The 22,982-nt window shown below is 41.5% G+C and overlaps 2 protein-coding genes and 1 long non-coding RNA gene across 8 annotated transcripts in view; 2 read left to right on the top strand and 1 right to left on the bottom strand.

The window, feature by feature from the left end:
- The window catches only part of CREBRF (CREB3 regulatory factor), a 44,933-nt gene extending 26,758 nt beyond the window's left edge, over positions 1-18,175 (top strand). For all 4 annotated transcript variants that reach the window (XM_053292151.1, XM_053292152.1, XM_053292153.1 and 1 more), the window contains exons 5-9: positions 1,695-1,889; positions 2,678-2,867; positions 3,430-3,503; positions 9,536-9,658; positions 12,317-18,175. In XM_053292151.1, coding sequence (XP_053148126.1) covers positions 1,695-1,889; positions 2,678-2,867; positions 3,430-3,503; positions 9,536-9,658; positions 12,317-12,432 — 698 coding nt within the window. In that variant the 3' untranslated portion in view covers positions 12,433-18,175. The remainder of the gene's footprint in view (positions 1-1,694; positions 1,890-2,677; positions 2,868-3,429; positions 3,504-9,535; positions 9,659-12,316) is intronic.
- LOC128343300 (uncharacterized) lies at positions 1-21,594 on the bottom strand. Of its 2 annotated transcripts, XR_008315447.1 has the most exons (5): positions 21,460-21,594; positions 9,459-9,559; positions 3,774-3,899; positions 3,291-3,439; positions 1-540 (listed from the first exon to the last, which is right to left on the bottom strand). It is a non-coding gene; the product is annotated as an uncharacterized LOC128343300 (long non-coding RNA). The 2 variants fall into 2 exon arrangements; XR_008315446.1 differs by lacking the exon at positions 3,291-3,439.
- Positions 21,044-22,982, top strand: part of BNIP1 (BCL2 interacting protein 1) — a 15,611-nt gene continuing 13,672 nt past the window's right edge. For both annotated transcript variants that reach the window (XR_008315445.1, XM_053292158.1), the window contains exon 1: positions 21,044-21,574. Coding sequence is in view for 1 of the 2 variants with exons in the window: in XM_053292158.1 (XP_053148133.1) it covers positions 21,491-21,574 (84 nt within the window). In the remaining variant the exon portion in view is untranslated. The remainder of the gene's footprint in view (positions 21,575-22,982) is intronic.

Raw genomic sequence — 22,982 nt, 5'->3', positions numbered from 1 at the left:
CTTGTGATCTAGAGCCAGGCTACTGTAGGACCCAGGGGGAGGGACAGCATGGAAAAGGCTTTTTTGAATGTCTAGGTTGGCAAGGCTAATGACCCATAACATAATTTGTGGAAGAAATTAGAATTATTTTGTAGTCATCGCTGAATAGCAAGTGTCCATGTTCCTGTAAAGCTGGTACAGTCTGTTTTACAACTAGGTCGAAAACTTGCCACCTTGCCAAAGTGACTGAAAGGAGGAGAGCCTGGAATGCAGTGTTGACTCCTCACTCCTCTCTCTTAACTTCAGTGTCTTATCTGGAACTGATTAGGCAGGTTTAATTTGGTAATTAAATTTGGTAAGCCTTTAAACCTCCATTCAGACCTGCATCTTGGCCTTCTGAAAAGACTTGTTGCTTTTGTATCTTATGTAATAATTTGATCTTGGATCTTTGGCCATAGTATTCTTCATTAGTATTCTTCGACCACTTTATGCTCATTGGCACATATAGAGATGAGAAGCAGTCCATGAAGTTTTCCCAAGTCGCGCAGGAAAAGCATCTTTCTGCAGGGAAGAGAAAACAATTCTTGGAAATGGTACACCACTACCTACTGGAAATGGTACAATGCTACCACAATAAGCAAACATTGTTGCTTCTACTTGAGCTTCAGAATAAATTAACTTTTACAGTATTTGACTCTTTCTATTGCACAATAAGTGTAAAGTTGGAGTTAGCCACAATGTGACACTCTCATATGCTGTGACTGTCTTAACTAGTAAACATTTTATTTACACTTCATTTACTCTGAATATAATTTGCATGAGTGCAATCGATGTCAGGCACAAGTGCCCTTTGTCCAAAGAGTGTGTTACATCTCTTCTGTGAAAGCCACGTGTGCAGCTTCTCAGATGAGGTTAGAAATAGCAGTTGTTAGGGTGCTTTGGAGATAACGTTGACAGACAGTTCAGTTTTTCAATTGGAGTGCCACAGGAGTGTCTATGGCAACATTTTTTCAACCAGTGGTGCTTCACATTATGAAGGGGGCACATGGCCCTACTGATGCAGAGACCCCACGCCCTTGCTTCGTCTGGGCCAGCAGTGCACCAGCGGCAAGGCAGGAGGGAGGGTGCAGAGTGGAGAAGAAATTGGGAGGTAGCAGCAGCTGAAGAAACCTGTCCCTTACTGCAGTGGCAACTGTGAGGCAAGCCACCCACTTGCCACATTTTTGTTGGCTGTGGTACTTGCAAAAAAAAAAAAAATCCACCACAGAAAAGCTCTGCTTTATGGTATGGATGTTAAAGGAATGAGATGTGCATATTTTAAGGGGATTGCACGATGGCTCCAATTTAGTTTTCTTTGTGCCTATGTGCCCTTCCACATATTTGAACATTTGCCTCTTCTGAAGCAGCAGAGGTGGAATGTTGGCAGAGGAGCTACAGAAGCTGTCTCATCTCCCTCCATCTAGGAGCAGGCAGGTTGAGAGAAGAGCATTTGCATACTAAAACATCTGCCAATTCTCTTCAGCAGTCAGTCTGAAGAACAAAATGGATTTGGGAAGAAATATATATGTATTTTTAAAATAAGGGCCAGAGCCTTATTCCCCATTGATTCTAATCTCCATTCTTCCCCCCTCTCACTTTAAACTAAGCCCCTTTGGTCCAACTGTGCCCCACTTGCCACAGGGAAACTGCTGAATATCATCTTTATGCCTTTTTAGGATATGAAAATGATTCTGTAGAGGACTTGAAAGAAATGACTGCAATATCTTGTCGGAAAAGGGGCAAGCGAAGATACTTCTGGGAATATAGCGAACAATTGACACCCTCTCAGCAAGAGAGAATGTTGAGGCCGTCTGAGTGGAACCGAGATACATTACCAAGTAACATGTATCAGAAGAATGGATTACATCATGGTATGAGAAGTTCCCTAGTAGACTTTGTGTCATGCTTTCAAGTGCATGTGCTCCCTTCCTGAAGTTTGTATAAACTCTTTGCTTTTGAAGAGCACAAGATGGATATTCCTAAAACGGTCTAACTCTGTTTTTGATTAGATTGGGTAATGCAGGCAAAAAACCCTCAAAAGTACTGAGCAAATGTCATTCCTGAGGAGGAGTTGACGGTATTTTAAAATCTCCTCAAGGCAGTTCCTATTATTTTGCAAATCAGTCATGCATGTGACTTCTGATCTCCTTCCCAGAAACCATAGTAACTTCTTAAGGGAGAGTAGGGCTGGGGCTTGAAGAAGCTGCTTTTGCTATATCACTTTGCTAATGCTACTTGTGGCAAACCAGACCTTTTCCGTTCTGCCTTGTGCCCTCTGCTGTATCTGGTCGTTCTAATTCTCATTACCCTCTTTGCAAGTAAGAATGACTAAAGGTCTGCATTTCCAGCTGTCGTCTCTGGTTTACATAATCAATGTTAACATGAACTAGAGTAGATGAATGCATCCATCCTTTCCTCTGACGGTCCACTTTGCCTGCTTATGATTTCCCCTTTTTGTGCCCAATGTCGCTGCTAGTGTGTTATCCATCTGTAGCGCCTTTGGAATCCATAAAAACCTCCCAGCTGTACTAGATCATGTATTGTACTGGAAAATAAAGAATTAATGCACAAAGAGGCTGTGGGTTGAAGAATATTTGTATGCAGTCTACAGTATCCTAACAACCCATCAGATAACCTGTTTTGGTATGCATTTAAATAGGGAAATATGCTGTTAAGAAATCACGGAGAACTGATGTAGAAGACCTGACTCCTAACCCTAAGAAACTACTACAGATTGGGAATGAACTGAGGAAGCTAAATAAAGTGATCAGTGACTTGACCCCAGTCAGCGAACTTCCCTTAACAGCCAGACCAAGGTCAAGAAAGGAAAAAAACAAGCTAGCTTCCAGGTAATTGGTTTGTTTGTTTGTTTCTGTGTTTGTTTGTTTTTTGTTTGCCAACTGTTAAGATTGATTGCCCTGTCCAAGTGAGTGCTGCCTCCTCTTTGGCAAATATTTTCCAGCCAGTATATTGAAAAGAAACCAAATCATCTGGCTTACATGTTATGTAGGACACACTTTCACCCCCTGCAAATGTGTTCTGATCAAAAGTATATCATCCTGAGATACCTCTGATCAAATCTATATGATTCCTTGACATGTGTACCCTGCATGTCACTATATCATTAGTGATATATATTAGATATTCATGTAGTTGTCTAGCGTAGTGCATTTCTGAAAGCGTTCATGAAACTCTGTGGTGCTAAGGTTGTCATAAATATCTACATATGGTTTGTTAGTGAAGGGAAAATGAATGTTGGAGGTGGGAATTACCATGTGGTATTTTGGCTACTGGATGTATGGTCCATGTTTTTATAGACGGATGACAGCTAGTTCACTGAAATAATGTATGCTCCGATATGACCAGAAGGGGATCCTCATTGTTCGTTTTCTCTACCTCCCAACATCACAGGGCATGCCGACTAAAAAAGAAAGCTCAGTATGAAGCCAACAAAGTAAAACTGTGGGGTCTCAACACAGAATATGGTAAGCCTTTTTAAGCATTAAAAAAGCATTAACTAGCAACTTTGTTCTTGAAATAATGAAATGTGGCTTATCAGTTTATCAAGCCTAGTAGCCAGGGTGGATTAAAAAATGAGTTTTTAAAAATCATTTTTAAAATGTTGGTTCTTTTAAACTACATTTTTTAAATTTTAAAAATAACTTGTTTAAGATTAAATTTCATCACAAACATGCTGCACATAGACTTAGTCTCATAAAAATGAATTAATGGCACTCTCACACACACTGCATTACCTATCAAATATGGGCATTCATTTCAGTTTCATCTCATGAAAATGGCTCTGGTCTGCCCAGCACTGCCCAGTAACTACCAGATCTTGCTTCTGGAAATGTCTGGGAATCTTTTGAAGAACTTCCTTCCTTGGGTAAAAATGGAAAATGTGTCAGGTATAAGCAGTACACAAGGAGGTGCAGGGCACCTTGACACAAGTAATGAGTGAAGGGATCAATTATATATAAAACCAGGTATTATGTACTATTTATTAATTTAGCAAACATCAAGTTATGTAAAACATTATTTTGAAGAATACTTTCTGTAAATTAACATGTTTTAGTGAACAGATGTGCACCATTTAAAATATCTGTGAAGACATATCATTGGAAAACACGATATACCATAAATCAATGATTTTAAATCAGGTTTTTCTCTTGGTGATTTAAATCAAGGTGATTTAAATCAATCTACACTGCTAGTATAGTAAAGTTGGCAGGTCAGCGAGTCATTACAGCGGAATGGAAGTTAGAAATCTATTAGCTGTTCCCCTTCCGGCTGTCCTGCCAGCCAGCTCTTTGACCTTGGGGAGCAGTGCCAACCTCTCACAGACCCTCACCTTGCTGCTCTGTAATGCCAGGTCTGTCCAGAACAAGTCGGAAACCATCCATGATTTGATAGCAGATGAAGGGGCAGACCTGGTATGTATTACAGAGACTTGGTTGGGGGAGGCTGGTGGCCTAGCACTTACATTTATATACCGCTTTTTTATAGCCGGAGCTCTCTAAGCGGTTTACAATGATTTAGCATATTGCCCCCCAACATTCTGGGTACTCATTTTACCAACCTCGGAAGGATGGAAGGCTGAGTCAACCTTGAGCCCCTGGTCAGGATTGAACTTGCAACCTTCTGGTTACAGGGCAGCAGTTTTACCACTGCGCCACCAGGGGCTCATTCAGGTCCTAGCTTCTCCCTCCAGGGTACTCTGTTGAGGAGCAGGTGCAGGGATGTGGGCGGGGAGGTGATGTAGCTGTGGTTCATAAGAATAATCTCTCCCTGACCAAGATCCCTGTGGAAGTGTCTGACCATATTGAATGTGTGTACCTATGTTTGGGGACCAGGGATAGACTGGGACTTCTGTTGGTGTACCAGTTGCCCCGCTGCCCGATGGAGTTCCTAACTTTGCTGACGGACTTGGTCTTGGGTTTGGCATTGGAGTCCCCCAGGGTTTGGGACCAGTTTGTCCAAGGCGGCTCAGTAGTTCATAACGGCCATGACAACTATGGGCATATCCCAAAGGGCCTCGGAACCGACAGAGATTGCTGGTCACATGCTTGATCTGGTCTTTCACTTTGATCAGGGTGGTGTTCCGTGGAAATGGCTCCTGTGATTTCCCCATTGTCATGGACGGACCACCATCTGGTTAAGGTTGGACTCACAGTCACACCCTACCTTTGCAGAGGCGAGGGGCCCATTAGAATGGTCCATCTGAGAAGGTTATTGGCTCCAATAGGGTTCCAAGAAGCCTTGGAGGGATTTAGTGTGGGCTCTACAGGTGATCCTGTTGATGCCCTGGTGGAGAATTGGAACAGCAAAATCACCATGGCAGTAGATATGATCACTCCTAAGTGTCCTCTCCGACCTGCTTCAAAATTGGCCCCTTGGTATACAGAAGAACTATGGGGGCTGAAGCAGAAAGGTTGGTGACTGGAGCGCAAGTGGAGGAAGACTGAACTTGAATCCGACAGATTACAACACAGAACACATTTGAAGATCTATACTCTGGCAATACGGGTGGCAAAGAAGCTATTCTTTTCGGCCGGTATTGCTTCCTCAAGTTCACGTCCAGTGGAGTTGTTCAGGGTTGTGAGAGGTCTAATAAGTGCCCCTCCTCACTTGAATCAGAATTTGGAACCATCTATTACCTGCTGTGACATATTTAATAATTTTTCTGTGGATAAAATCTCTGATATTTGGACCAGCTTGGATTTAGACTCCACAATTACTGCAGTACCTGAATCGGAGGAGTCCAGCAACTCCTCTTATGTGGTCAGGCTGGATCAGTTTCAGTTCTTGACTGAGGATGTGGACAAGCTGCTTGGAGCGATGCGGCCTACCACCTGTGTACTTGACCCTTGCCCTAATACTATCTGGCAGGGATGTTGTTGTAGAAGACCCAGTAAAGATCATCAATGCTTCTCTGAAGGAGGGCAGGGTGCCTCCTTGCCTTAAGAAGGCAATTATTAGACCGCTTTTGAAGAAGCCTGTCTTAGATTCCTCAGAGATGAGCAACTATAGGCCTGTCTCCAACCTTGCATGGTTGGGCAAGGTAATTGAGAGGGTGGTGGCCTCCCAACTCCAGGCAGTCTTGAAGAAACTGATTATCTAGACCAGTGCTTCTCAATGTTTTTGGAGTTATGGACCGGTATTCATGCAGTTTCCTGGACCAGCAGTTAGTAAGGAGGTTGCCCCCCCCCGCCCCCAACCCCACCCCCAAAAAACAATTTCGGGAAGCTTTCTGGAGCTCATTTCCAGGCAACCCTTGCTGCTGGATAATGTTCATTTTGAGGAAGTGAAATGGACATTATCCAGCAACGAGGGCTGCCTGGAAATGAGCTCTGGAGAGCTCCTGGTGGCCCCTGCCGGCCCAAAACTGGTTTTTTGGGGGGTGATTTTTATTAGTGATGCCTCATGGACCCAACACTTTGCAGACCGGCACCGGTCCATAGACCGGTGGTTGAGAAACAATGATCTAGACCCCTTTCAGGTGGGCTATGGGTTGGAGACTGCCTTGGTCGGCCTAATAGATAATCTCCATTTGGGAATTGACAAAATAAGTGTGACTCTGTTGGTTCTTTGGGACATCTTGGCGGATTTCGATACTATCAAGTATCCTTCTGGAGCGTCTGAGGTGGTTGGGGGTGGGAGGCACTGCTTTGCAGTGGCTCCACTCTTGCCTCTCTGGCAGATTTCAGATGGTGTCCATTGGGGACTGTTGTTCTTCAAAAACTGAACTTCAGTATGGTATCACCCAAATCTTTTTCTCCATGTCAACATCATCAGGAGAAGGCATAACCTCCCTAAATGCCTGCCTGGAGGCAGTGATAGGCTGGATGGGCGGTAACAAGTTGAGGCTGAATCCAGATAAGATGGAGGTACTTATTGTGTGGGGTCAGAACTACTGCCAGTTCTGGATGGGGTCATACTTCCCCCGAAGGAACAGGTATGTAGTTAGGGGGTGCTTCTGGACACAAGCCTCTCCCTGCTATCCCAGGCTGAGGTAGTAGCCAGAGGTGCCGTTTATCAGTTTTGGCTGATACGCCGGCTGCGTCCATTTCTTGATATAATGACCTCAGAACAGTAGTACATTTGCTGGTCACCTCCAGACTTGATTACTGCAATGCACTCTATGTGGGGCTGCCTTTGTACGTATTCCGGAAACTGCATTTGGCCCAGAATGCGGCAGACAGGTTGGTCTCTGGGTCATCTCTGGGTCATCTTGGACAGACCATATCACTCGTATCTTAAAAGATCTACACTGGTTGCTGATAAATTTCTGGGCAAAATACAAGGTGTTGGTTATAACCTATAAATCCCTAAATAGCTTGGGCCCTGGGTATTTAAGAGAACTCCTTCTTCGCAATGAACCACAGTGCCCATTGAAATAATCTGGAGAGGTTCCTTTGCAGTTGCCACCGGCTCGTCTGGTGGTGATTCAGGGACAGGCCTTCTCCGTTGCTGTCCCAAGGCTTTGGAACACACTTCCTCTTGAAATAAGAGCTTTCCTATCTCTTACCATTTTTTTAAAATGCAGTCAAGACACATTTCTTCACCCAGGCTTTTGATTAGCTATTGTTTTAATTGTGTGTTTAGTTGTTTAACATTTTAAATTTTAATTGTTATAATGTTGCTAGTGGCTGTTGCTGGTGTCTATCTTGTGTTTCTTCTTAGACTGTGAGCCCTTTGGGGACAGGGAGCCATCTTATTTATTTATTATTTCTCTGTATAAACTGCCCTGAGCCATTTTTGGAAGGGCGGTATAGAAATCGAATAAATGAATAAATAAAAAATAAATGTTTTTATCTTTTTTTAAATTATTTTGTTGTAAACTGCCCAGAGACTTGCGGAGATTTGCGTTTTGCACGGTATATAACTGTTTTAAATAAATAAAATAATAGTAGCTTTCCTCACAGATGATGTCAGGTCACAATACAGGCCTTCAAGATTTCCAAGTATGACCTTTGGCCATTAGGTTTGAACGTGTTTAGTGTTCTGCAAGAGTTTTAAACTCTATTCTCTCTGACGATTAGGTTTTTAGTCGAGCCTACAGACATTAGCAAGCCTTCTCTGTATTGCTGTTTGAATCTCCCACGGATTCTTTAGGAGGTAGCCAAATGGTTTTTGGAGGAGCCAGTATGAAGGGATTGAAGCAATTTAGGGTGCAATTTGAACGCAGAGACATATAGAACTAACATATGTCTTGCCTGAGAGATCTTTCCCCTTTATTGTATTGATACTACAATATTATAAACAGTACTGAAGTGTACTTAATAATGTATATTAGGATATATTTAGACATATATCTGAGGTACACCTAAAATTACATATCTGTTTTTGAGCTCTTATTAGTAGGACCAATTTTTATTTATATTCCTGTACCTGTTATTTATAATATTGAAACTCATGTGGAAGATAACTGTACAGCATCTTGCTGGTGAAGTCTGCTGCTATGGTTCCTACTGTAAACTAGTTATCCGGTTGGATAGAACAAGGAATTTAAAATTCTTTGAATTCATTTTCAGTTTGGCTAGAATCATGGATGACCTTTGATCATTTTAGATTGTCTCAGCCCATCAGCTTAACATATAAGTTAATACATTATATATCTCATTTAATGCTGATGGGACGGAAAAGGCTAGAAGATCCATGATTTGTTTAGGAAATTTCCTTTTGTTGAGTATTGGAGAATAACACATTACAAAACATACTTTATTAAACATATACGTTACAAGACTTAGTTATCCCACTTATTGAAAGTTTCAATAAATTTTGTTTCTTATTATTACTTATACAGGTCTTAATTCAGAAGTAGGACAAAATTAGAACAAGGGAACTTATATTCCCTTCCCTATAGAATACAGAATCTTATCAATAATACCTAATATCATTTTTCATGTCTGTGATGCTCAAATTACAGAGTATTGGAGATGTCTTGCCCTTTGTTCATAATAATTGTATCATATCTACTTTATACATCATAGTTGGGTTGGCTCTCTCCTCTTCAGACAGTTTGATAGTGGGATGATCAATCACGCTGGGACAGACCTTTTCTTTTCTAATTTCCCCTTGTGGGGTTCAAGATTCTTTACTGATTGCTACTGATTTCTGATGCCTAGTTTAGGACCCTTTATATTCAACTAACACTACTGTATTTTTCCTTTGTTTTGGTTTTGAAGGATAAGACCTTGTATGTAAACTTGTTTGGTCTTGTTGGAGTCTCAGAGATGTAACCTTTCTGTTTCCACTTGTAATACTAATAAAAACATTTTTTTAAAAAAAAGGTTTGAACACCACTGGTCTAAATACATAATTGGCAGGTTTTTATCTGCAAAAAAATAAATGAAGACAGCCATTTATTTTGTAAATATAAAATTGAAAGTTAAAGATTTAATGGTGTTGAAAGACCTTATCCTAGGCCTGGTACTCACATGTAGGTAGAGATATTCTTCTTTCCTAGGGGGTTGCAGTCTGGTAGATTTATGCTGTCACCTTATCTCTTCTACAGATAACTTGTTGTTTGTGATTAACTCTATCAAACAAGAAATTGTGAACAGAGTGCAGAGTCCTAGAGATGACAGAGGAACTAATATGGAACAGAAACTTGATGTACTTATTAAAGATACTCTTGGTGAGTAAACCAACTACAGCAAGAAGTAGGATTCCCTTCATTTTTAGATTTTCTGGATCTTGAAAGCAATGTTTGCTCAGATGCCATAGGTTGTATCTAGAACTACATGAGTGCAAGTCAACTCATACAACAGGGCTTTCCCACTCCCTGCTCCGCTCAGCAGCCCTATGCACAGGTCAAGTGAAAGTCTGTTCACACGAGTCTGGCTAAAACCTCATTACTTTAGACAAACCCCTTTTCTCATAATATACACTGGAATAGGAGCAGGAAGTATGAACAGGAAGCATCTCTCCACCAGCTGCTCTGAGGCATGGTGCTCCCATTTTTCCTGGTAACCTTCAAGAACAATATTCACAACTCAAAGAGTTTGTTTCATTGCTGAATGACTCTTGGTGGAAACTTTTTCCTACAGTTGAATCTGAATCTAAATCCTTTGGTTTATCATGTCTTTTGCATGTATTGGAAACTATTGTTTCATCGTCTGACACTCACTTCAGTATTTTGGAGACTACAAGTATCCCCTCAATTTAATCCTTCCGTTTAGCAAAATACATTCAGATGATTCAGAGGTTCTGCCTCTACCCCCCCCCAAACTTTATTATCCTTGTAGGTCTTCCTTGAATCTTCTCCTGTTCTTCAACATCCTTTTTGAACTGTAAACCCACTATCCTAGCATTGCATGCTGTACCCCAATGAGACGCAATCTCTGATATTAGGCTTTTGTCAATACAGCTTTAAAATATCAGCCATTAGTGTCCCAGCATCAGAACAGGGCTTCTTCCAACATTTTCATGCAGGGAATAAGCATCCCTTACTAACTTTGTTGTGTACCTTCCAAACAACATTTCTTCAGCAAGCATCTCCATTGCGTTGGGTTTGCAGATTCCAGGACCATATATCAAAGGGAATTGCTGAGAAAATTGCAATACGATTTCCTTCCTTTTCCAGTCAAACAAATACATGTGGCTGTGATTACTAGATGGAATGTTGTATGGGTCACCTATTGGCTAGTACCTGTAACATCACCAGTTAGTGTTCTCAAAATTGTCTCCCCCCCCCCCGCTCCTGGCCCCCCAAAATGTCAGGCTGTTCTACACAAACAAACAATAGTGAAATACCACAAGATTATCCCCTCTCCCTGCAGGAGCGCTCCACTATTTAGTGATTCACTTATTTACTTTTGGCCCTTTCTCCAGCACTATAGTACACAACATTCCAAATTAAAGAACAACAAATGGTTTCTCTCTACTTATTGGGGCCATTCACACAACCTACCAGGTGAGCAGGAGGAAGGCTTCTCAAAACTTGATGACCCCCCCGCCACCCCCAGACAAACATCCTGAGCTTGGTGGGAGCATGCTCCCACACAATCCCCGCTGTTCCATGCAGCGCAGAGCAGGGCAGATCACTCTGAGGCCAGGACTCATTATACTGTCCTCCAGGTATCCCACCATGCACCACATGCAGAGTGCACTGGGGGATTCCCCCAGTGGGTGTGTGCTCTAGGCACCCATCTCTGTGTTGGCGCAAGCTACAGGTAGCCTGCACTGACACATGATCCTGGAAACCAGGTTAAGGGAGCATTTGAACCCTTAACCTCTGCTAAGAGCAGGGTTCCAGCGTTCAGTGTGGCACCATGGCACCTCCGTGATCCGCATGGATCCTGATCATTCTCATGGGCAGCCAAGCCCAGGTTTGGCTGCCTCATGAGTTCAGCCTCATAATGTAGGAATGGGAAGTGGTATAGTTGGTGTTAGATCATACCTAGTACAAATGGCTCACTAAGAGGTTTTAGTGGTCTCTCTTAATGGTCTGAAAAGACCTTGAATGAGTTGGTGATTGTATTGTTTACTTTCCTAAATCCTTCAGTGCAATTTTACTGTCTATCCAGGTATATCCTACATTGTACTGTTCTTCTCTCTTTCATGATCAGCCCGGCTTCCTAATTCTTGAAGTCACCATCTGTTTACAGATGGTGACTCCAAGAATTAGGAAGTTGGGCTGATCATGAAAATCATTTTAAGTGTTTTTAATCCCCTCCAGTTCTTTGCTGCCCATGGATTTGGTAAATATATTGTCCATTCCCTTTTACCCATTGTCTGGGAGTGTTGAGCACTACCAAACCTAGAACTGAAATCAAATAACATGTCACTTTTAAACCTGTAAGCAGCAAGCAGCTCTAAAGCATAACATTGACTGGAAGTATTCCTTTTAAGTCCTAAAACATCTGTGGGTACCCAGTTCAGTTATGGGAGCATGACACACAATGGCAAGTATAGCACCATTTTTGCACTGAAAATTCCTCCTCCAGTGGCAAATTGCCCTTCAAGCAGCTATTTTTCACAGATGGAATGCCAGTTTGGAGGGCAGTCTTTGGCACACAAACTTTGGCACTTCGGAGGAAAGTCCTTGGCATGGTAGAGAATGTTTACCACTGCAGTCCTGCCCTCTCTCCATAGCTGTTTTGAGGCTTTAAAAGGCCACTTTCTGCTTTAAACCAATCTGATACTAACAGGTTTAAGGCAATAGTTTGGCCCTGACCCGTGCAAGAATCTTGATACCACTGCGCACTGACAGATCTTGGGTGGAGTGGGGTGTAATGAAACACACTTGTGATATTGGTAGTTTTCTGAAGAAATCTTCACTCATTTTTTCTAGGGCCACCTGTAGCTGGGCAGACATCAGAATTTGTGAACCAGGTTTTAGAAAAAACAGCAGAAGGAGATCCTACAGGAGGCCTCGTAGGGCTGCGAATACCAACATCAAAAGTTTAGCAGACATCACTTTATCCATTCACATTGGTTAGAGCTCTGCCTGTGTCATGTACTACATTGTAAAATTAATTCTGGTCTGCATGTGAGTTTAGCATATATAAAACACAGTTTAAGTTCCATCTTTTTTTCCTTTTTATAACAATGTAGTAAGATAAGTGAAAGCATGATATAAAATGCTTAATGGCATTTTGGAGCATAAACCTTGTAGTTTTGAATCTGCTTCTGGCATAAATGTGGTGGCTACATATTCATTTTAAAATTAAGTTTAACTAGGACCAGATTATATAACTTATGTAGGAGCGAAACACATTTTTGCAAATAAAAAAATCTAGCAAAATGCCAAACATTATGGCAGGTTTATGCTCTAAGTAAAATAAAAATTCAAATAAGAGTGGGTTGTTTTTTTTGTTTTGGGGTGTTTTTTTTAGAATGATTGCTCTTTTGTTCTAAATTAAACAGTAAGTTTTCTTTGCAACCATAACTTGTACATAGCACATCTGGCAATAAAGCTAGTGTGCCATATAAAAAAATTTAATTTTCTGAGCTCGATACGGTATTTAAATGTCTGTGCAAGTAAGAAGAAAAAATGTATACTCTTTGTGCCTTGTATTGAGGGGGGGAGGGAGGGGGGGTGGGGAGAAATGTAACTAGAAGCTGGTAAAGACTTTGTATGATGAGAAACCCTTGTAGGGGAGAAGATGTATAGATGATCTCATGGTTTTTATGTATTTGTTCCAGCTCTTACAAATTTTTGAATGTATATAGGAATATGTTGAAAATGTAGATATGCCACAGAGTCTATGTATTGTATAAAAGATGGCTCTAGAATACTCATTTTCGGTACTTGGCCGGAAGAAAACAAATACTTGCACATTAATGCGATTGTTTATTTTTGTACCAAAGACAAATGCAATTGATATGGCAAACTGCCAGTTAAGTAAAGTTTTGCACAGCTTACAAGATACTGTACTGAATGTATAAAAAGAAAAAAAATTAAAGGTCAGGGTTAGGGATCTTACTGAACTGTGAATTTCTTTCTCTTTGGGTCCAATTATCTACAGAAGGAGCATTCATACATAACTTTTATTTTGCTGTTCCTCTAGTTCGCTTCGTAGTAGATAAGTTGGCCATCTAGAAGTCTGTAAATCCTTTTTTTTTCTGCACTTGTAGTAGAAATTTTAATATATTTGGGTTTTAGTAAGCTATTGGTAAAATAGATTTCAACTTTGGGAATTAAAAAAAATTAGCTTGTAGTATACTTCCACCAAACCAAAATAAAATTATTTTTATTGTAATGTGTATATATGTAAAGAGAGAAGAGCTACAAATATCTAATTCCTTAGTTGCCACTTTTCCAGTTGTATTATTGTGCATGTGATGTTTCCAAGGATCAACACAGGCTAAAAAAAAAGAATTTATAGATTTTATATTTTTGTACAGATATTTCAACTAGCTTCTTCAAACTTCTATGTGACTTGTTAACTTGTAGTTTCTATGATTGGGGGGAATACAAATTTGTGTGCAGTTCTGCTCATGAGAATCTGCTTTTAGTCAGTGTTAAAGTTCCAATGAAAAGCTTTATCTCTTGATGAGAGAGTTGTTTATGTCAAGACAGGATCATTATCTGGTTTCACGAATGCTTTTCGTCCCCTTTTGTTTTATATTTAGATGATTGCATAACACTGTTTACTAAAAATACCAAATAATTCAGGTGTAGCTCCAAGCAAAAAGCTCATGATGGTTTCCTCCCATATTCTTTCCAAATTTTATAGTGCAATAACTTGCATTTAAGGGGAGGTTAGAAATTTGCTACATCACTGTAGTATGTATGCGATATATTCTTTTTTCTTAACAAATTTGAAAAGTTGGGGAAGGCCCATTATACCACTACAGAGTTGTACTACCCAAAGCCTTTTCTCCCACACTCTCTGCACTGCTTTTTACTGATGCCTACCTTTTAGAAAAACTTAAAAGTATTTGCAAAAACTTCAGCAGAAACATGCATGTCATGATGGAGCAAAGATTTTTGTTTTAAATGTAATGGAAGTGTCTGCAAGCCTGAAATTAGTGCTTGGCATATCAGAGATTTATTTGACAAAACACTCTGGTTGTTGAGCTGTCTCTTCCGAGTATTTTTTTTCATCCACCTATGAAACACCACTTTGAAATGGTGTTTAGTTTCATTGGTGAATGGCATTTAAATACTGTTCATGCTCTAAGATTCTAACACTGGATCAGAAGAGCATAGATGGGATCTATTCTGCAACATGATACAGCCATTTTGCAGTCGGGACTTGTGTGGCAAGCTAAACTGACAATAAGATATTATATCCCCATTGTTAAAAGCTCAGACGTCTCAGAGCTGATATTGCTTTTGCAGCTTTTTTTTTTGTGCATGTCTGAAAACCAGAATATGATTTTGGTCTAGCATTGAAAAAAAAGTTGAATCTTTTTAGTGGATTCCATACCCTTGCATTTCAGTGTTTTCTATGTATTAAGTTATAGTCAAAAAGCGTTTAAATAGTTGAGCTTTTTAATGGTGACACTTTATTTTGTATCTATTTATATATGTATGTATATCTTAGAAAAGCACTTTGTTTAAAAAGGAAAAAAAAGATATTGCATTTTATATGATTCCTGCCATTTGCTGCTAACTCTGGGCTGGTCAGAATGCTGCAGCGATACTTGATCTAAATAAAACCTGGCAGTAAAATGTAGAGTAAAGTTAAGACCTTTGCTGGTTTAACCTTATTGTAAAGATGACATAGGCAAGCTGTGCAGCTTTACATTTTAACCAGGGGACTCTGTGGCATTTAAAACAGTCTAGAAATGGTTGTACTTTTAATGCCAGTAACAATCTGCTTCCTCTAGTGTCATTAAATATACGTTTAGTGTATACTTATCACAAAGATTTAAAAAAACCAAATGTTCATGTTTTGTTTGGGGAAATTGTGGCATGCATTTTTGGATGATTATCTTTAGAGGAGCTTTCTAAAGGTTTTCAGTGTTCATACACGGTATGTGCATCTTATTGAAGTCTTGGGTCACTTTTTGAGTGTAGGCATTGTGAATATTCTAATGTCGTCCAAAAGCAATTATACTTTTTTTTAAAAAAAATAATAATCTAAAACTCTCATACACTGGATTCTTTAGAGTTTGTTTCCATATTAAAGCATGCTCTTGCTAAACATTTGTCAGTCTGAAATTGAGTGCCACACTTCTGTTTTTGAATGGATATGAACTACTTATTCTGTACCATGTATGGTCCTTTACCCATTTTCTCCATTGACAGATTATGATGTGGCTTTATATTGTGCCTTACTTGTATAGTAGAACGAAGTTTATTTTTCATTCCCCAGGACTCCTTAAACCCTTGAACCCTTTTGGAAGCAAACTACAATAAAAGCATCATGAAGGAACTTCAAATAGATCTGATTTAAAGTTGTATTGATAGTTTGTACTAGCATAGGGTGACCAATTTTTCAGTGGTCTTGGAAGATAGGATTTTTTATAGTAATTCCACTACATCTCTTTGCAAAAGCTTCTCTGCCTGCCTTGAATTTATCAAGCACATCTTGATATTTAACTTTCTGGGGCTCATTAGTACTAGTCTTCTGGCTAGTTAAGGACTGGCTCTTTCCACTCTGCTCTGGCGTCAAAGTAACACTGTTGTAGGAATTGGGCACAGATATACTAAGTTCACTAGTTTGGTCAGTAATTTATTTTTAAACTTAGACTGAGGTGTCTTGGGAAAGAGCAAAATTTCTATAATTAAAGGAATCTTGAATAATCTTAAAGCAACAGACATTTCTCAAATACCGTACTGTCAGTTTGAGTTTCACTTAAGTCTATACCATTTTCTGATGTTTGCCTTTTATTAATAAATCTGCTTGTTTATTCACAATGTCAGTAGCTGATGTATTGTTCTTCTTCTGTAGGTCGTTTTAAATATGGCTAGCTTACAAAATGGTAATAGCCTCCTACCTGTTTGATGGGTTGTATTACAAGTTGCCTTCAGCAGAAATAACATAGCCAGTCTGTTCTTTGACTTATTTAGCAGTCTTCCTGGAATTCTGTTGAGGCACCATCAGAAATACGTAATACAGAAGTTCAGGCCTTACGACCTGAATTTCACATGTCTAATTGTGATTTCCTTTTTGAAGGTAAGGCTTTAGCTGCAGAATCTTCTAACTTAGTATGCTACCAGATGGAAGCTTACATTTCAAGTAGCTGACTTCTGCACAGAAGTGCAGGTTCTTTTTATTTTTTACCTGAGGGATTGTGCAAAGTACATTGCAATCAGTTACTAATCTAATAGCTGATTCTTTCCTTTTTTAAAAAAACAGAAAAATGCATTTAAGGGCATTACCACATTGAGACAACACTTACACATTTTCTGATATAAATGGGGATGCTTTGTCAACATGCAAAAATGGCACTTTAGCATAAACTTCCTTCACAGCATTCTAAACTTGATTGGGTCTCATTGATATGAGTGGTTTTAGTCTCTTTATTTTTCCCTAATTGATCTGGTGTGGTAGGTGTTTGTGCAATGCTGTGCTCAGCCTCTTAAGATGTTCATGAACTTCCACAAAAGTATATTCTTCATGCACTTTTCTCCCTGATTCTGAACATGCTTAATTGGAAGCAAACCCCATTTAATCTGTTAAATTTACTTCCATGTTAAATATATTTAGGATCATAGCCTTGGTCTTTCTGGAAAGCAGAAGAACTTAAGCCAAAACTAGAATTAGCTAAAGAAAACTGAGAACAAAAGAATTGCCTTCTGTTATCGGGTCAAGTGTTCTTCTAGTCCAGCATGTTCTTCAGGAGCTATCCAGATGCTTCTGGGAAGTTCACAATGGGGAGGTGTGACTATGATGGCTATTTCCTGTTGTTGCTTTCCACAGTATCTGGTATACTACCTCTGAACATGGATGTTCCAGTTAACTGTCAGGCGAATTGCCATTGTTGATAAATGTTGGCTTTCAACCTTAAATGCCATGCCTTTTTAAACATAAAGTGTTTGTAATGGACTGGCTATACAAGGTTTAATTATGCTTCTGTTTAACTTTACATAGCATCAACTAGTCACATCTAGATATGAAAAGCTTAAATGATACTCAGAACCAGTTTGGACTTTAAGAATGATGACATTGCCTTTCCCAGTAGTTTTCTATAAAATGAACTGAGTTCTCACCCTCTTGTCCTGCCTTAAACAATTCAATCTATATTTGTGGTTAAGAATGAGCTCTAAGGCTGCAATCCTAAGCATATTTGCTTAGAAATAGGCTCTACAGTCATCAATTAGATTTGCTTCTAAGTGAACAAGTTTAGGATTGGGGTACAAGGCTGATGGCATACGCAAGCACAGCAAAGCTTTTGAAAAGCGCAAAAATTAAAGTATTTGCTAACTAATATGACCTTCTTATGCTTGGGATCATGTTTGTAATGCTGTTAGTGTTCTGTAGTCCATTTCCAACTGGAGCTCAGACAAATGTATTGAAGGTCTTGTCTCTGTTTAGAAAACTTTACCCTGTTTAAAAAGCATGATCTGTTTGCAACTTTTATAATGTTTGTTGTTGTAACTTCTCCTTTTTTTAAAAAAAAAGAGGCACAATTAAAACATTGATTTGTTTACTCTGTCACCCTTGAGCCCCAGCACTTCTGTTCAGATACAAACTCATCAATGTATGCATCATCCTTTGTAATTGGAAATAAATTGTGAAGAGAAGTTCTGACATGGTGCCTTCTGTGTGTGTTCTGTCTGTGGTGCTTAGCTGATAAAATTGCTAAGAAAATGCAGCTAAGGCTCTTTCCTCTTTTTTTTAAATGGAGGCACCCATAAGTATAACTAATAAACTAAGCACAGAGGGAGTACAAAAAATAACAATTGCTGGAACATTTTTTTAGACATCTGAACACTGGCAAAAGGGAAGCCCTTTTGGCAGGAAGTTCCAAAATATACACATTGTTCATTAGAATCCCTCATTCTGAGATGGAAGAAAAACCTTTGACCCTCTCCCTAAAGGAGGCAGTGGGAGAGGCAGAGGCCTAGCTTCACACTTTGTCCCAAAGCCCACTCCAACCTTGTTTGGTCTTGGGGTGGGGGGTTGAATACTGACTCTACTCTAAATAACCAGTATATAAAGGTTTACATATAGGGAAGATGATTTCTCTCTCTCTCTCAACCCTATCCTTTTCATAATTCCTAAAATTGTGGGTTGGAGCACACTAGTGTTTCCAATGAAACTACTGAAGGGTCCTCTGTGTCCATGCACGATTCACTGCTTGCTCTGGCCTCAGCTCTTTTCAACTGGCATCTCTCTATTGGGAGCAATGGGATCATTCCAATGCAGATATGCTACTGAATTACCCCACATGAGATGCTGCTCTGGCCTTCCTTCCAGGGATGTCATTAGGGGGTGGTCCGTGGGGCACAGGCCCTTAATGTTAAGAATCCCATATCTCATCAAAGATCTCCCTCCTTCATGCCCTCTTCCAGAAAGGAAGTCCAGTAGTGGAGGTATCTGCACAGAGCATGGGAGAGCTCCTAGCCTCACCTAGCTCTCTGTTGCTTATACCTTCATAGATGCTGTATTATACTATAGTCAAGACTTTTTTTAAAAAAAACAACCATTACTGGGGGTATGATTGAGTTTAATTATCAAAAGGGGGCCTGTGCCCCAAGGCCCCAGATCTTTTAAGTACCTAGCAATGCCACATCTTCCTTCCATGCTATCAACCAAGTGATTTTTACAGAAACACAGGTGCTGAGTTCCCGTTAGAGTGTATAGTCTTTGTTCTTACTTCTACAAGTACACCTTTTGGAGCATAAGAACTGTTTGCTTCCAGTTTTTTATGGTGTAGATGCAGGGAAGAATTGCTCTTCAATGGGCAGTTTGGGCAAGCTCGACTTGAATTCAGAAGCAACTATGTAGTGCAGCTGGTCAGATCCTTAAACCTACAAAGGGCAGTTCCAGGTAGGGACAAATACTCCCTCAGACAAGTAGTCCCCCCTCCGCTGCCTCCCCATTTCTGTTTCAGAAACCTAATACATGGGACACAGCTCACCCACTGAGAAATACACTTTGCCTCTTCTGTGCACTACCCCTCCATCCCCCTCTCCTGCTGTTACTGCTGCCCATAAGTAAAATGCATTGAGCTATAGTGTTAAGGGAAAATGAAAATAGTATAGTTGGAATTACACCTGTGGCACTAGAATGTCCCCTTGTGCCATTTTTTGGCATCTTTATTTTTAAAAAGGTTTATGGTGGGAAGGTTTGAAGACTAGCTATCATAAAGAGCCAGCGTGGTGTAGTGGTTAGAGTGCTGGACTAGGACCGGGGAGACCCAAGTTCAAATCCCTTCAGCCATGAGACTTGCTGGGTGACTCTGGGCCAGTCACTTCTCTCTCAGCCTAACCTACTTCACAGGGTTGTTGTGAAAGAGAAACTCAAGTATGTAGTACACTGCTCTGGGCTCCTTGGAGGAAGAGTGGGATATAAATGTAATAATAATAATAAAGAATAGCATGGCCATATCAGCTAGCCACAGGCTGGCTACCTTTCAAAACACAGACATCCTCTATATTAATTAAGACGGAAGTCAAAGACAAAACTGTTGTGGAAAGAATGACAAGTCAGTCAGGACAGCATTCACAGGGGAAGATTGTTTTCACACTTTGTCCTAATCGTGTAGAAGCTACACTGGAAAATTAAGCGGAATGGTGCACTTTAACACACAAGCATCAAGTTTTGCAGAGTCAGGTGTATCAGGTATGTATAGTTTAAGAAACTATATTTGTTAATACCATGACACCATATTCATTTTTAGCCACCATATTAGATTTGTTTGGGGTGTCCAATCTTGCTTTCTTAAACTGCATGTGCCTAACATTTCTGCAAAATCTCATGCTTGTGAGTCAAAGTGAACGATTCCACCCACTAGCTGCCCCGCTATAATCGTTAAAGAGGACAGCATCCGCGCTTGTTTTTGTGTAGACTGCCAACCACTCTACCAGGGAGGGGAGGGAGGGTGATGCAGCAGCGGCGGCGGCGGCGGCCCGGATATACTAGAGGCTGCTACATCCAGTGTCGTTAGTGGGAGGGCTTGTGTAGATACACAGGCGTGTGTGATAGAGAGAGAGAGAACAAACAACTAAAACCGAGAGTCCATAAGCCTTCAGGGCCGCGCAGATAATGCGTGGGGCTTGGGGCAGGTGTGATGTTGGGGGGGGGCTCTCGAAAAGGACTCCTGCCTGTGGGTACAAGGTTTGGGGCCATAAGCTGGGGAGGGGGGCTTGCTTTGTAGAGGCCTGGGGCACACTGCCCCAGTTACCCCGCAGCCCTGCCTCAAAAGTATGACTTCGAAGTGAGCCCCATAGAAAAAATGGGGACTTACGCCTAAGTCCTCTTTATAAGGGGTCAGCGTATAAATGAAAGCGCCGGCCCAGCAGCAGCCCTTCCAGTGCCTGCTTGTTGCCTCGTCGCAAGAGCCATGCCGCACTGGAAGCTTCAGGGAAGGCGAGCAGCTCCAGCTTATTCTTCATTCACCCTCCCCTCCCCTCCCCTCCCCTCAATAAAGCTTCCAGCAGCCAGCGACCCAGGCGGAAGGAGAAGCCTCTGCTTGTTTCCAAGGAAGGAAGGGCCGAGAATTCAGTGCGCCGAGGACCCCGCCACCAGCAAGGGCCGCCCGGGGCGGGAGCAATTCCCCAAGCTGAACACCAGCCTGTCCCGCCCCCGACGCCGGACTAGGTAGGAAGGACGAGACTTCCCCAGTCCGCGCCTTCGGTTCCGCGGCCCCGTGGCAGGGTCTGCTGCAGCTGGCTTGGACGCCGGGCACGACCCGAGCGGCAGCTCTTCGCGCCATCCCGGCCGACACACGGACGGCTTCCTGCTGCATTCGGCCAGCCGCGGGGGCTGCCGGTGCCCGGCCAGGCGGAGCGGCCGCGGTGAGCTCCGTCTCCACGTGACGCGTCTTGCGGGGGGCGGGGCAGAGAAGTCGCGTTTCGAAACTCTCGCTCACCCATTCGCTCGCCGTAGTAGTCGATCCCAACATGGCTGCTGCCGGTGACGTGCCGGTCCGAGTTTGCAACCAGGAGATCGTCAAGTTCGACCTGGAGATTAAAGCTGCGGTGCAGGTACAACACCCACGTCCCGGGAGGGGGAAGGGAGGGGTGCCGTGGCGAGGCCTTTTCTAAGCACCGTCGTTTACACGATCTAGCATTGGGGGGCGGAGCTCCCTAGCCACGCCCCTCTGTTCCGGCCGTCTCCTTAAGCCTCTGCGCTTCTTTCTTCCAGCAGCTCAGCTGGAGGGTTCTCGGGGCCAGATCTCGAGGGATCTCCTCTGAACTTGTTGGGAGCACTTTTGGTGGTGAGAGGGTCATTTCTGTGGTGTTGGGTATCTTACACTGCCTGATATGCATGACTCTAGGTGGTGTGCAGAATTTAAAATATTTAAAAGTCAATAAAAACAATAACAATAAAACAATGACAATAAACAATGGCAATAAAAACAATAGAATAAAATTATTAAAACAAGGGTTTTTTAATTATTAAAATTTAAATTAATTCTAATTAAAAACCTGAGAGAGCAGGAGGGTCTCGAGGTTCTTCCTGAAAACAAACAGAGAAGGAGATGCTCTTATTTAATCAGGAAGCTTATTCCAGAGTCCTAGGGCAGCCACAGAGAAAGCCCGGTCCTGGGTCGCCACCAAACGAGCCGGGATCTCTCCAGAAGATTGTCAGAGACATCAGGGATTATGACAAAAGAGGCGTTCTCTCAAATAGCCTGGACCCAAGCCAGTAAGGTTATAACCAGCACTTTGTATTTCACCTGGAAACATATTGGAAGCCAATGCAGTTCTTTTAGAAGCGGTGTTAGGTGATCCCTTCGTGTTGTCCAAGAGACCAATCTGGCTGCCGCATTCTGTACCAATTGTAGTTTCCAGACTACTTATAAAGGCAGCCCCACATATGAAAACTACACTTGGATCATACTAGCCTCTGAGATCCTTTCCGCCTACCATGCAGAAATAGGTCTTGTCTGTTTTCTCCACACTTCTCACCCATTCCTGTGGTCAGCAGATGATGATGATGTGATGTTGCCACTGCAGCTTTTCAGTACAAATAGTTTTGAATTGATTTGAACAAAGCCTCTTCTGTACCTGTCACAGAGCACCTACTGGCATGGGCACAACATTCTGGGCTTGAGGACTATATCTATTGCTCATACTGACACAGGAGTTTGACTTAGTTCTGTATATTGGTATACTGTCTCCCTCCCTTCTTTGCTTGTCAATACAATTCTCTCCTTGGATGATCAGACTCCCCCTACTATACTTTTGCAAAACTCTTAAGAACAGAGAGACCCTTTGCATGCGAATACATCCATACAGGAAAGGCACTTTCATATAGAATTACACTTTTAGATTTTAACATTGATGACCTGCAAGTATGCATTCGGCTGCATGTTCACAAAGCTAGTCTTCAGAGCAGATGGCATCCATTATTTTCCTTGCTCTGGAATAAGGAGTCTTACTCCAGAGC

This window comes from Hemicordylus capensis, chromosome 2 (genome assembly GCF_027244095.1).
Source record: "Hemicordylus capensis ecotype Gifberg chromosome 2, rHemCap1.1.pri, whole genome shotgun sequence".
NCBI lineage: Eukaryota > Metazoa > Chordata > Lepidosauria > Squamata > Cordylidae > Hemicordylus > Hemicordylus capensis.
The sequence above is the reverse complement of the archived record's forward strand: the minus strand, read 5'-3'. Positions and strand labels throughout refer to the sequence as shown.